We start from the raw sequence: 15,359 nt of genomic DNA, 5'->3' as shown, positions 1-15,359 counted from the left end.
CGTTATGCCATTCAGACCAAAGTAATCAATACAAGGGCATAGCCCTCCATCCTTTCTTTCTCCTTAAAGAAAAAATTGCACCAGCAGGAGAAGAGGAGGACTTTATAAAGCCTGACTCAAGAGCCTCCGAACATATGCATCCATAGCTGCACGCTTAATTGGTGAGAGGGCAAATAACCTTCCCCTGGATGGCATGGTGCTAGGGCTGTCACAATAACCGCAATACCTTAATACCTTGCTATTAACCAGCCAACCACAAGGAATGGCAAGAACCATCACCACCGCAGTGGTGATCTCATCTGAGATCTCAACTAGCTACCTATAATTCAGCTATCAAAGCCCAACTGCCTCCACCAGCACAGGGTCATGGAACAGCCTCAAAAAGAACAGTTCAAGTTCCATGTGACAATAAGGAACGTAACAATAGAATTAGGATGAATTTTAAAATTAGGGGGAAAAATATCGCATATTGCAGATTTGTACCCTGTTAAAACACCTCACAGGAAACTCTTTCACAGTGACAGCCCTACGTGGTGCCCTGAAGAAGGTTAATGGCACAGTCAAAGGACCTATGAGGAGACCCCCTGCTGGTCACTGGCAGCGTGAACCAACATCTTACACATTATGAATCATGTAATCAAGGGACAAGGTACAAAACTAATACTGGTTTTCTGTGATCTTCACTGCAACCACAAATGCAAGTTAAAACTGTTTGTAAAGAAGAAATCATATAAAAACAAGATCCAGAACCGTCTTCTCTTGGCCCAGTCATATTTAAGATAGAATAAGGCAAAGTGGAAAAGTGTCATTTGTTAGGCAAGTAATAATGTAAAATTCTATTTAAAAATCATGTCTGGGCATCCTCTGTTCTAGAGGAAAGAGGGACTGTACGGCTTATTATCAGTGGACAGGGTAACTGTCAGCATCTGTGATGGTAGGAGGGTGCATTAATGAATGGTATTGATTCGTTCAGGGGGAACCAGTGCTAATTTGTAGCAGCAGTAAACAGACCTTTCACACCTTAACATCAGCCTTTCAAAGTGTGAACATAGACATTATCAGGGATATAACTGAGGAGACTGGTCACTGGTTGAAAAATGATCAATGCTGGTGAGAAGCAGATTTTGTATTTTTTGGAATTGTAAATTCCAGTTTATTTTTATCTTTAAGCATATACCATTTCTGAGGGAATCACTTTCTCTAATGGACAAGAGATAGTCATGCTCTTACAGGGTAACAAGTAACTAATGGAAAATCATAATCATGACACTTATTAGTCAGTAACTAAAATTCATCATGATTTGAAGGGCAATCTTGTTCTTTATTTTAAACCTAATACAAATGCAAGTGAAACAATCACCATTGTTTTGCCACTGTGTTGAAGAGGAAACCAAACATGTACATTTACTCTACAACAGGTTTGTTCAGTACAGAGCAGAGACTAAAACAAACTGGTCATTGAAGATGCCTTCAATTCCACCCTTCATTCCAGATCAAACAGATGATCTAAGAAGCAAAGCTGAAGCATATGTTTCTTCCTTCTGACTCGACTGATACAGAAACTCAGCAGTGGTAAGTGTGTAACTCACATTTTATTTCATTAAAAGTCTGTGAAAATGCTGAAATGGAGCATGGAGATGGGAAACACAGCAACACACATCTCAGTGTTTAATGGCAGTTACTTGTTACATGTACAGTCATATGCAAAGTTCTGGACACCACAGGTCAAATAACATATTTAAATGAAATATGTTCACAGCCTCTACAGAGAACACCATTGTGAATATTTTAATGCACTCTTACTGCTTATTTGCTCATGTACCATTTCTCTGCTAATGTGTATTCACTGGAAGGGAATAAAACATCAGTTGTGGCGTGTTCAAAAGATCTACATTGTGCTTTTATGTTATATTTTTCTCAATTTAAAAAAAAATCTACAGAAATGTGCAGTGAAACTAGTCAGAAAAAAGAAAAAGAAAGAAAAAACAGCAGGGGTGAGCAAAATCTTGCTTATTACTTTAACTCTAAATATTGTTTGACTGTGGTGAAAGCTCTGTTTTATAAAGAGTTCTGCTGGACAATGACTTTGGAAATGACTCTATTTACAGGGTGATGGAGACAGAAGGAGTTGCTGCCTCCCTTTTAAAACCATGGCTGGAGCAGGGCTATTTACTGTAAATATTCTCAGTACATGGAGGAATGAGATTCCTTTAGTCATTAAACCCCTGTCTGGACAGTGTTGGATGAACTTGATGGAGTTTGATGGGACTGTACTGGTAGTGTGTCCTGGTCGGTAGGTGAATGTTTTCCAGTTTAAGACTTTTCTACTTTACATAAACAAATGGTTTAATGTTTCCTCTTCACTGACAACAACAACAAACTGCAGCTTGTTTTTAATCGCAGCGCAGGAACGAGCGGCTCATTCTATTGATTAGATACATTTCTGTGGATTATGTTAAAAAATTGAATGGTATTTCTGATAACTTTTAAAATAGAAGTTTATCCGTTCACTGTGAGTTTGCTGTGTGTAAAACAGTAAAGGACACACGGTTTTATTAAAATATGAATGACGACACTGTACTACGTCATCATGAAGGAGGAGAAAACAGCTGAAAGTTCGTCGCCATTTCGAGACGAAGAGAGAGAGAGAGACATCGCTCCGAGAGCAGGGTTCCTCTACTTCTCTGTAAATAGTTTCACTAGAAGAAAGAATGGAAAGACTGTTGACAAACTACTTCTGGACATGCCTTCAATTCCTTCTGTTAATAAACTGGACACTGTTTGGTGACTGTGGCTGAGACAGGTCTCTGGTCTGAACTGGTTTACAGAGCTGTGTGGAGTTCACTGTGTGCGAGACGACGGTAAGTGAAAGTCTTTACACTCATTTTACCACATTTACTTATCCATAAATTAACTGATGAATCACTTACACTTATCAGTTAACCAACTGTAGAAAATATTCAGGGTTTGATGTCATTATTAGATATCTGACAAAAACAATAAGCAGCTGATCAAATAATTTTAAAGAAAATATTTATACTTTGTTGTGATTTCAAAAAAAGGCATATTTTATTATTTGTTGAGATGAGCCCTATATACATAGACTTTTTATATTGTTCCATTATATTAATGTGCCTTTGTTACTGTCTGAATATATGGAAGAAAGTACAGTGAAATACTGTACATATATACACACTTATTTACATTGCTTTATTTATTGATATCACAGAAATAATAATAATAGTATAGTATGAAATAAAATAAATTAAAATATTGAAAAGTCTGGTTTGAACCTGTTTACAGAGTTATGAAGAGTACACAGGAGTACAGTAGACAAACATAATTAGATTTGAAATACATTGGTTTGCTGAAGAATACAGTGTTGTGAACCACCTTCTCAACACTAGAAGGCGATGTTGTAATGAAACCAAAAGTGTTTATACACAAGCCAACACCCACAGTACAAACAGGGATGAGCAGATATTTAATACAATTAAATACGTTTAGACACTGACTTTACATTGCTCCAAATAATCTGAACACACACTGGAACATAAGGGGGCAGTGTGTCAGACTGATCCTGAAGTTGTTGTTGTTGGTGGTTTCTATGACTAATTCTTTTATGCACTCAGTTAACTTATTTTAATTCCTCTGCTTGTCTTAATCATTTAAAACCATTTTGTAAAAACATTAAGAATTTCAGAGTGACTTTAATGTGTCATATTACATATGACTAAAGCTAAATCTTAAAAAGGTAAAAAAAAAAAACAACGAAGCAGTTTTACAGTAATGCAACAAAAATACGAAGCAGTTTTACAGTAATGCAACACCTACAATAGTCTTATGAAATCAGACACACAAAAAAAACATCTGTATTCCACGTATGTCCAAGTTTTTGCACTCTCATACTTATGTCAGAAAAGGTGTGAGACATAACAGGTTGAATACTGAATAAAACATCAAAAACTACATGAAAAGAATGTATGGACACTGAGTTAGGACCTGATATGCGAGTACACCACTGTCTCACTCTGGTCTTGATTTTTTGTCTCTCTGGAAACTTTGCCCTGTAAAACACACCAGGACACATATTAAAAACTCATTATGTTAATAACTAAAATTGTTTACATGTTCAATGCTTCAGTACTGAATTTAATTTTGCTTTGCATTAATTGGCTGTAGCCTTTAAATATGACCTCTAAGTGAAAACCATAAAGCACACAGAGGAATCAACTTATACTGGAATGATGTTTAGTTTCAACACAGATATAAATATGTGGATACAGGAACTTGGATAAAATTCCCAATGCTTGAAGTATAAATTAGTCATATATCGGAGCTAAAGGCAGAGTGTACACAAGCATGATGTTCTGTGCATATGCAGTCTTAATCGGGCACTAGTCATTAGTGTGAGTGTGTTTGTTCTTTGCCTCTGAGGAGGTAAATGTAGAGGTCAAATTTCATTTTACATTTGAACAATGATTATAAAGCATGGCACAGATAAATCCTCATTCAATTTATAAGAACAATATGTGCACTGTTGGCACCAAACTATCATACTAACTGATTCAGACTAATTGTATAGAGACAGTAAACAACACCCAGTGTAAACTAAGAGCTAACATTACCTTCACCTTCTAGTAAAAATAAAAGTATGGAACAGATTTGAGAGAAAACTTGTCAAGTCCCAGCCGTTAACAACCCAAACCGGTTATGCCAGCTATTATTCCTCAGTGTTTAGTTCCATAACAATCCACAGCAGGAACTCTACTTAGTCAAAAAAGGAAAGAAATGACTTTGTAGAATTTAAGTGAACTTTATTTTTTTCTGTAATGAGGAGAGACCGCTCCACACTGGAAACCAGCAGCTATCTACAATTTAGAATTAGTTATCTCCAGTCACACAATATCAGTAGTGAATATGTTTATAAATGTATAATGTTTTCAAAAACATGCATATGATTCCATGTGCATGAACGCATTTTTAAATAGAAACACTTTGGCCATTTATTCTCCTCTTTTTCTGATAAATATTTAAAACGAGGCTGTGACTAGACTCCATTAACTGACTTAAAAAGATGTTCTTGCTGTACAAATGGAAGTATTTCTGCATAAATACTCAGTTGCTTTATTAACATAAATATACATGTGTCGCGTTAAAAACATTACAGTTAAAATGTAATCTGGCCAGATTCTGTCATGATCAGGTGAGTTATCAGCTTGAATGTCATTTCAGTGCAGTGGACTTCAGTTTTGTATCATTTTATGAATAACAGGCTTTCGATGATCATACACTGAACTGCCTTGAAAATTCTTTTTTTGTTAATACGTAGTTAACCACGTCATTCTTACACAGCCGCTGTCCTTCAAATTATTATCAAGATTTCATGATGAATTAACCAATAGAAATTCTACAAAATCACAATCTGTTATATCACTACAGCAAGTTTATGCAATCACAATATTTCAACATCTCACAACTTCATAACACACAATAGTTTAAACAGACAAAATTCAGGTAAATATAATAATAAAAAAAAAAAATTCACATGCTTCAGGATTCAAATACTTATGTCAATATTCATATACTTTTGTACTTATTTAGCTCTCTATTCAAAATCAGAGCAGGTGCAGAAACACCCAGTGACTGTAGATGATCCAACAAGACAAGAGCAAATTTTACATATTTTAGACGCCACCTCAAACCAAGAAGTTGACATAAAGCTACCATTTTTTTTGTATTTTTGTCACATTTTTTAATTTAGTTGATGCTGCTTTCTAAGGTTTGAAAGATATATAAGAGGTCAAAAGATCCAAACAGACAAAATGGTCTCATAAGCTCGGGCCACAGTGAAGTAATTCCATAAAAATAACATAGAATTAGAATTACAACAGTCTTCACAGCTCTGTGGTTGGACCCTGATCTGCCATTTGAACAGTGAATAACAAACATTCAGCTAAACAGACAATGGGGCAATAAATAATTATGTGCATCTACTGGAGTATGGCCAAAACGTACACACTGTAACCCAGTTTATGGATTCTTGTGTCATGCAGAATAATTTAACATATACATATCAGCTCCAGCATATGTTTTCATTCACAATAAATATCTCAGTGTGATGATTTCAACATGAACAACTTCTCAGTACATTATATTAATCTTAGGATGCTCTTCTTGTTTTTAGTGTCAAAGGAAGATGATGAATAAATAAGGATGCTGTAAGTATAACTGCAACAGTGTGACGTGTGACAGAGTGAAATGGAGATGGTGTGTATAACAAGTACCTCATAAGCTTCTTTTGAATTCGGAGATGTGATTTTCACTTCAGAATAATCAGTCTCGCCATTTTCAGCTACCTCTGTCATAAAAGAGAACACAGTACATTGTATAAATGAAGCAAAATGTATTCCGTATACAAATACAAAGACACTTGGGTTTGTTCGAAGAAAGATAAATATATTACCTGGTTGTTTAGTCTCCTCTTTGCAACACAATTTAAATAATATTAATGATCCAGCAACAATCACACCCAGACAAATCAGGACAGCCAGTGGAATGATGATATGCCTGTCATGAGCATTTCTTCCTGTTAAAGAAAAAACTGCAGTAAATCAAACACTTCTGTAATAAGACAATGTACAGTATCCACACCACATCATCAAAGAAGTTATGAAGTTAGCTTGTTTGCTGCTAACCAAGTCCAAATCAGTTTTAGTTAACTACAGATATGACAAAAATGAAGGTAAAGAAATGCTAAACTTACCTGCTTTATTATAACATAGCTGTGTAAGTTTGAGCTGTGTGGTTTGGTTGCTGACTGGATTAGCAGCTACACAGGTGTAAGTAGAACAGTTTGGGTTGTTTATATTCAGTGGGAGAGATAGACGGTCACTGGAGGCTGTGCTGCTGATGTTGGAGATTCTCTCATTATCTTTAAACCAGGACAAGTTCACATCGTTCTCATTCTCCACAGTGCACAGAGGAGAACACCAGTCTCTCTGACTCACTGAGCAGTTTTCTGTTCCATTTTTAATTACTGGCTTCAATACTCGAGCTAGGAAATGCAAAACAGAACAAAAATGACATTCTGTATATACGTCAAAACAATAATAAACACAAAATCAAAGCACTACAGAAATACAATGAAATGAATTTACTGGGCAGGTATAGCCAAGATTCTCCTCCTAATCTCATACTGGGGCTGCAGGATGCAAAACAGACAGGTTTCAACATGCCTAGAATCTACTGCAACTCATAAACAGCAGGTATGAGCTGTGTGCCAAATCTCTGTTCAAGGGAAAAACATTCTGGAAAACATCATTTCCAACTCCACAATAATCATAAAACATCATCAGTGACGCTACCCTACTATTAGAGGGATTCAACATGTTTTAAAAGTGTTGGACACAATCGGCAAATGATAGGTATCATCATCATCATCATCATCATATTTGAAAAGCTTATTATTTACTATTTATTGTATATTTTAACTGCCATTATAATAAATTAATTTGATATCACATAAACACAACTAAACTTATATTTTAACTTAATGTATTTTAACCCTAATTCTAACCTTAATTTCAACCCAAAATTTTATTCTAATAATAAATCTAAGGTTAACACTGTTGAACAACTTGAGCAGTTTGTTCATGTTCCCTCTAATTTAAAGATTTATTTAAGAATTGTACATTTACTCACCATAGACATTAACTCTGAAACTCCAGTCTGAGATTCTTCCACTGATGATGTGTAATTTATAAACTCCAGAATCTTCTCTGCTGATGTTTCTGATGGTTAAAGATCCACTGTTTCTGTTCAGCTGCTGTCTGTCTCTGAATCTCTCTGTGTTATATTCTGTAATAATCTCTCCTTTAATGACCAGACTGTTCACTATCTTCATATCTGCTTTCTCAGGTCCATAGAACCACAGAATGTGAGCATCACTCTGAACTGCAGTTAATCCAGTATGAATTATCACAGTGTTTCCCTCCAGCTCCTGCAGTTTAACAACCTCTTCTCCAGCTTCTCCAGCTGTGGACAGCAGACCTGAAACAAATGCAAGTAGCATATTCAGTCAAACAAAAAGTGTAAAAAAAATCAAATAGTAATTAAATTGATCATTAAAACAGAAACTACCCTTTTGTAAAAAATCTAAAAAGTGTTATTTGTTATTTTCACCATAGTTCAAATTAAAACACATTCAACAAAGTAACAATATTTTTTTTTCTGGAGACTTGTGTTGTGGCACTGAGGGACTCAAAATTCATCACAAAAATACTTATGTACCTGAACCTACCTTTTATTTCTCCATCATTCCTCAAAAGCTCATTGTTACTGCTTTTTTACTATTCACACTACATAAAGTCTCTTTAATAAACAATTATCAATATAACTGCACATCACAGTGATATAACATCATACAATAGTGCTATAACTTTTCTTAATCCTCTTCTAAATAACAGAAACACGTCTATATTTACAGCGGCACTATAAACTGAGCTGAAAGAACAAAGACGAACCGCGTTGAAACCGGACTGACCACTAACTGTTAAATTCAGAACTCCACATTTTCTAACAGACTTACAGCAGAAAAGCAGGTAAATAACAGCTCCAGGAATCCTGTAGAGTGAAGACATGTTGGAGGTGCCATTCTACTCTGTAAACGGTGTCAGTAAACTCTTCAACTCCATCGTGAATCTCCTTCAGTTTTAGAGAAAACACAGAGCTGATGAGACAGTGAGGGCGAGGCTAAACATGCCCACAATGCACTGCGGGAATTAAAAAGCAGTTTTGAACTTAAACTGAGTCTTGCACTGTACTACACTCAGACTCTTACAAACTGATATCAAACACCAGAGATTAAATACAGCTTCACTTTCAGTCTTATGTTATTTTATACTGAGGTACTCACAACACAGTTCACTTCAGATGAACACTGATGAGTTATTTATCAGTGTATTTATTTTTTTAAATACTCTTTAAAAGCACTATGTGCATGTATTTTGGCAGTAAGGTTGGTATTATGTGTAAAAGCAAATGTTTATAACTTAAAAACAAATAATAAAAGTTAAATTGCAGAGATACTTAGAGCTCACAAATGAATACATTTTCTTTAATAATTTAATATGTAAATTGTACATCTAATGCAACATGTAACAATAAATCAAACTAAATAAGTAACACAAAGTCATTGGGTTCTTTCTTCTTGTTTTTCCCACACTCTCAAATTATATTTCAAAATACACTGAAAATGTATGACCTATAAAAATAGTTTATTCCTTTCACTGCATCCTCTCGTTCCCTGATATTATGAAAAAGATTTAGATGTGATACAGTGAGGCCGCATTTGAAGCTGGAACCCACCATTTCCGTTATAATGCATGAGGCTTAAGATGGGGGGCTGCTGAACACTGCCAGTGTGATGAGAGTGCACCAACCACAGAAAAGAGAACCATGTAAAAAATGAGATCCTTCCTTTTTTTAATTGATTAGTTAATTAATTTATTTTATTGCACTTGCTGCCAGTTTTAGGATTCAAGGACTTGCTTTTAGCTCTGAATATTAATATTTAGCATTAAATGACTGAATAAAGCGCTATTGACAATCAAACTCAAACTCAAATTTGAATCTATCGTACTGCCTTTGTGTAGCTAGGGAAATATCTGCTGAAGTGCAAGGGAAATATGCAAAACTTACTATACACTCAATTTACTGTGGTGAGTTGCACAGTGGAGTTTTGGTTCGTGTTGGAGGACCTAATGCTTCTTTCCTCCATTTTGCAATGATCCACAGATCAGTATCAAACTCTGTTGTAATGTGACTGGGTGCTGCTGAGAGCAGTTATGGAAAATAGAAGTCACATGATTTTATTGCTGATCCCTCATCACTTATTCAGTGTTTGTTCTTTCTTTCCACAGTGTGAGCTCAGCAGAGTGGGAGGATATATAGACAAGTAAGTGGACTGTACAAAGCACAGTGAAACTGAAACATGTAATCAGCAAGTAAACAAGAGCCACATCTGCATGAAGCTGCAGGTTTTATAAACACATGACCTCCATCAGGAACATCCCTAAAATCCCCAGAAAATGAAACTAGTCTCTACTCCCTTAGTCTTTGTTTAAGGTTTTTAAATCATCTGTTAGTTCCATGACATGAAGTCACTTTAGACTGATGCTGAGTTTAAAGTAATGTTATGTATCTGCAACTTTGTTCCTTCATCATTTCCACAATTTCATACCCATCCCACACTAATGTTTTAGCTGTTGTAATTGTACTCATGCGTTTCACTTCTCCATTTTGTAGACTCTGTGTAACAAGTTTAAGGGGGAATCACCACAATGAAAACTGCAGACTCAGGAAACAAAGCAGAGGCTCTTAACCAAAAGCATCATGTTTTCAGAGGGGAAGGGAAAATTGGGTGAGTGGAGCTGTAAATAAACTACACCCCCAGTGCACAAAACTACACCCTCTCATTCTATATTGCACCCAATCTTTCTCTTCTCTATTATTATTTAAAGTACAAATATGATGAAGTGAGTTCCTGAGGGCTTCATTAGAAACTTTGTTGTCTCTTCATCTTAACCAGTGCAGTGTAATGCTTATAACATCCAGAATTCACCCACAGACCACAGTGATTTATAGCTTATTGTGAAAGAGCAGCTCAAAGTAAACACAAATAGAATAGAATAGAATAGAATAGAATAGAATAGAATAGAAAGCCTTTATTGTCATTATACACAGCATACCCATTATACATAGTACAACAAAATTGGATGCTGCTCCTTAAAAGTGCCCACAGTGCAATATTCAAATAGAAAAGTTAGGACTAACTAATAATAACTACTGTGTAAAAACGCTACTGTGCACAGACAAGAACTAAACATATAAGTAGACAAATAGGACAGACAAAACAGATAAGACACTGTAAATGTCAGTTAGTGCAGATTCACATTTAGCAAAGTGATGGCTTTGGGAAAGAAGCTGTCCCTGAATCTGTTTGTTTTGGCCGGTATGGACCTGTAGTGCCTACCAGAAGGCAATTAAGGAGGTGGAAGCCAGGATGGGTGTTATCCTTCAGAATTTTCTTGGCCCTAATGAGACAGCAGGAATTATAGATGGAGTTTATGAAAGGCAGAGAGCAGCCAATGATTTTTCCTGCAGTATTGGTCACCCTCTGCAGTCTCCTTCTGTCAGCCTCTGTGCAGCTGGAGTGCCACACTGTCACAGCATAGGTCAGTAGGCTCTCTATGATGGAGCGGTAGACGGTCACCAGCAGGCGTGTGTGTAGTTGCTCCTTTCTGAGCACCCTCAGGAAATAAAGCCGCTGCTGGGCCTTCTTAACCAGTGCAGAGGTGTTGACTGTCCAAGAGAGGTCTGCAGAGATGTGAACTCCAAGGAATTTGAAAGATTGCTCCACGCGTTCGCCGTTCATGTGTAGGGCGGCAGGAGCGGTCCTGTTCCGCCGGAAGTCCAGGATGAGTTCTTTAGTCTTAGTGATGTTCAGTGCCAGGTTGTTAGCTGCACTCCACTCACCAAGTTTCAGGACCTCATCTCTATAGGCCGTCTCTTTTCCCCTTGTTATCAGTCCTACCACCGTTGTGTCATCAGCAAATTTCACTATGATGTTCTCTGGGTGGGCAGGGCTGCAGTCGGATGTGTAGATTGAATAGAGAAGTGGGCTCAACACGCATCCTTGTGGGGAGCCAGTGCTGAGGGTACGGACGGAGGAGAAGTGACAACCCAGTTTCACCTGCTGGGGTCGGTTGATCAGAAAGTCTTTGATCCAGTAGCAGGTTAATGGTGGGAGCCCCAGATTGACTAACTTGGGAATCAAAAAGTCCGGGATTATTTTGTTAAAGGCAGAGCTGTAGTCAATGAAGAGTATCCTGACATAGCTCCCCCATTTCTCCAGATGACTCAGCGCTGAATGGAGAGCAATGGCTATTGCATTTTCTGTAGACCTGTTAGTCCGGTATGCAAACTGATGCAGGTCTACAGTAGGGGAGAGACAGACTCTGATGTGTTTTAGAACCAGTTTCTCAAAGCACTTGGTGATGACTAGGGTGAGTGCTCGTTGGCAAAAGTCGTTGAGACTGGTCGTGGGGGATTTTTTTTGGGGACTTGGATAATGGTGACTGATTTCAAGCAGGCTGGGATGATGGCTTGCTTCAGTGACAGGTTGAAGATATTGGTGAAGACCCGTGCTAGCTGGTCAGCACATGCCTTAATCACCTTCCTTGGTACACCATCTGGGCCTGTGGCCTTCCTGAGGTTCACGGCACGAAACACCCGTCTCACATCCTCAGCTGCAAGAATGAGTGGGGGGGAGCCAGAGACAGGAATGGGTTGTAGTGGGAGGGTGGGTGGTATTGTAGTTAAGAACTGTGCCTGGGATTCAAATCGGGCATAGAAGCAGTTCAGTTCCTCCACCAGTGCCACATCTGAGTCACCGGATGACGTAGCACAGCGTTTGTAATTGGTGATGGACTGGATGCTCTGCCAAACCTGTCGAGGGTTATTCAGCTGCTCCTCTATTGTCCTCTTGTGCTCTGCTTTGGCGATTCTGATGCCTCTCCTTGGGTCAGTGCGAGTGGCACTATATAGTGCTTTGTCGCCCGATCTGAAGGAGCATGCGGATTAGGTTAGTCATCCATGGTTTTTGTTTATACCCGGATTTATTTTTTCACAGTGACCGTATCCATGCAGTATCTGATGTAAGACAGTACAGTGTCTGTGAATGTTGCCAGGTCTTCTTGGTGGAAGACTTCCCACTGTGCAAAGCAGTCCTGTAGTGTGGCAAGGGTGCTGTCAGGCCAGGTGTTAATGGTAATCTTTTTGGCCTTTGTTTGTCGGATGAGGGGGGTGTATGCAGGGATGAGAAACAGAGAGAGGTGGTCTGACTGGCCCAAGTCAGGGAGGGGTATGGCTCTGTAAGCACGCTTGATGTTGGAATATACATGGTCCAGAGTATTCGCCCCTCTTACTTATAGTCCACTTTTTTTGAGTAATGTCCTTCTCTGGACAGCAGGCTGCAGTGACCTCACCCTGTCCCCCCTCAGGAAGCCATCTACTTTCAGAATGTACCTTTAATGAAACTTTCCTTTAAATATTCGGGCTGAGGGAGGATTAAACCATTACGCCTTCACTTCCACCTGACCCCCATTTTCCCAGATTGCTCAGGAGATCAAATCACATTGAGTCTTTCACATGAAGAACTGTAGAGACATAAAACATAAAATATTTCATGAATTTTTGCAGTGATGAAAACAATGTAAAGTCAGGAGTATTTTGTACAGTATATTATTCACACTGTCCCTTGATGCAATGTTATATACTCACATTCTGTAAAGGTGATATCATCACAAACTCTGCATAACTTTGATTACCATCACATTCTCAGTAAACAGTAAATAGGTCAGCTGGCATTTGACATGAGTTTTACCACCTCTCTCTCTCTCTCTCGCTCTCTTTTACCTCTCAATTTAGCATAACAATACAGGGATAAGTACAATGAATTTTTTTATTATTACTACAACCATACTACACATGTAGATCCCTAAAACATGTTTCTGTGGGAGATGGTATTCATATCTACAGTCATTATTAGTAAATTAAGTATAATCTCTGTGTTTTTTGTTTTCTTTTTCAGTGACCTCAGGGTTGTGTGCAGATGCTGCAAGGAAGTTCATTTTGTTTCATGATATTTCTGTGGAGATAATATAATTGGTGTATATAAATGGATACATACATTTCCTGCTAAAGCATTTATTTTTATACCTAGTCACATCAAAGATGTTAAATATTTGTTTGTTGCATGTTGGAAAAACCAGAAGAGCAGAGCAGTAACCACTTGTTGTTTCACTCTGTGCGACTGTACTTTTGCAGAACAACACTAACCACTGTTCACATCTAACTCCTGCCCCAGATACTTCAGCCCACATTTATGACTTTCACAGAGATCTTTCACACACATATCAAAGACTGAAACACTGCTTCTTCTCGTAATACTTTGAGGTTTTCTGATATATAAAATCGATACATAATAAATAGAATTCATAAAGTATTAAAGTGTTCTGTTTCTTTTTTTAGACTCCACTCCCCATTACAACATTCACAAACACTTCCTCTCAGCAAAAAACAAATTGCAATCTCTGCTTAAAAGAAAAAAATCACGAGACTTTTGGTGCCAAAACCTCTTTCACACTTTCTTTTAAATTTTCACACTTCTTTTTGATTTACTTCACACGTTACCCACGGGCCCCAACCACTTCCTTTTGAACCTTGATGAGTCAGTGGTGTTATACGTCTATTTACTATAAATACAAGCATGATGTAAAACATACCTATAAAAAATATTCACTCATTGTGGTTATTTTTTAATGGATCCCCAAAATGTCTCTTAATTTCAATGGGATTTAAGAAACGCTAAGAATCAATGTCTATAACACTATGGACAACCTCCACATTTCTACACTCACTGTCCGTTCTCTCAGCCATACTGACCCCCCCAAGAGCATTTTGTAGTTCTACAATTACAGACTCTTTAAACATTGTTTGCCCCCTTTCACCCTGTACTTTAACACTCAAGATCCCAAGAGGACCACTACAGAGCACGTATGATTTGGGTGGTGGATCGCTTTCAGTGCTGCACTGACACTGATGTGATGGTGGTGTGTGTTGTGCTGTATGAGTGGATCAGACACAGCAACTCTGGTGGAGTTTTTATAGCCTTCAGTGTCACTGCGGAACTCAGAATAGTCAACCAACCAAAAATATCCAGCCAACAGGGTCTTGTTTCCACTGATGATAGAATAGAGGACGATCAACCCAAACATACACGCAAAATCTGTGCAGCAACAGATTTACAGAGTTACTGTCTCTGACTTTATATCTACAAGGTAGGTGTGTCTAACAGAGTGGACAGTAAGGGGACACAGTGTTTAAGAACTCCAGCAACACTGCTGTGTCTGATCTACTCGTAACAGCATAACACACACACTAACATACAACCACGTCAGTGTCACTGCAGTGCTGAGAATGATCCACCACCCAATTCATACCTGGTCTGTGGTGGTCCATTGTGAAAGGGGGAAAATAAAGTAGACAGAATAACAAACAGACTACAGTCTGTAATTTTAGAACTACAAAGTGTGTTTATATGGTCAGTGGAGCTGAAAGAACAGATAGTGAATGTAGGTTATAATGATATGGTTAATCGAGTATGTGGAAGTCTAATTTTATGATAAGACTGAATGGCTTAGAAGAATGCTTGTTCTACTGTTAAAGAAAACCTGGTTTATTAACTGAGTCTTATGAGTGTTTCCCAGAAAAGGATTAAGTAGGGTGACCAGATC

The 15,359-nt window shown here is 37.7% G+C and overlaps 1 protein-coding gene and 1 long non-coding RNA gene across 2 annotated transcripts in view; one reads left to right on the top strand and one right to left on the bottom strand.

Annotated features, from left to right (window-relative positions):
* The first annotated feature begins 1,474 nt into the window (after positions 1-1,474).
* On the top strand, positions 1,475-14,062 carry LOC136687485 (uncharacterized). Its single transcript, XR_010800477.1, has 8 exons — positions 1,475-1,572; positions 1,941-1,994; positions 2,109-2,861; positions 6,188-6,221; positions 7,921-8,063; positions 9,924-9,958; positions 10,309-10,423; positions 13,655-14,062. It is a non-coding gene; the product is annotated as an uncharacterized lncRNA (long non-coding RNA).
* The window catches only part of LOC136687463 (CD48 antigen-like), a 114,070-nt gene continuing 101,658 nt past the window's right edge, over positions 2,948-15,359 (bottom strand). The window contains exons 5-7 of the mRNA XM_066661888.1: positions 6,467-6,589; positions 6,288-6,361; positions 2,948-4,067 (exon numbers count right to left, since the gene is read on the bottom strand). Of these exons, the coding sequence (XP_066517985.1) occupies positions 3,996-4,067; positions 6,288-6,361; positions 6,467-6,589 (269 nt within the window). The 3' untranslated portion in view covers positions 2,948-3,995. The remainder of the gene's footprint in view (positions 4,068-6,287; positions 6,362-6,466; positions 6,590-15,359) is intronic.

Source organism: Hoplias malabaricus, chromosome 2, assembly GCF_029633855.1.
Source record: "Hoplias malabaricus isolate fHopMal1 chromosome 2, fHopMal1.hap1, whole genome shotgun sequence".
Lineage (NCBI taxonomy): Eukaryota > Metazoa > Chordata > Actinopteri > Characiformes > Erythrinidae > Hoplias > Hoplias malabaricus.
Note: the sequence above shows the minus strand (reverse complement) of the source record. Positions and strands in the feature narration are given on the sequence as shown.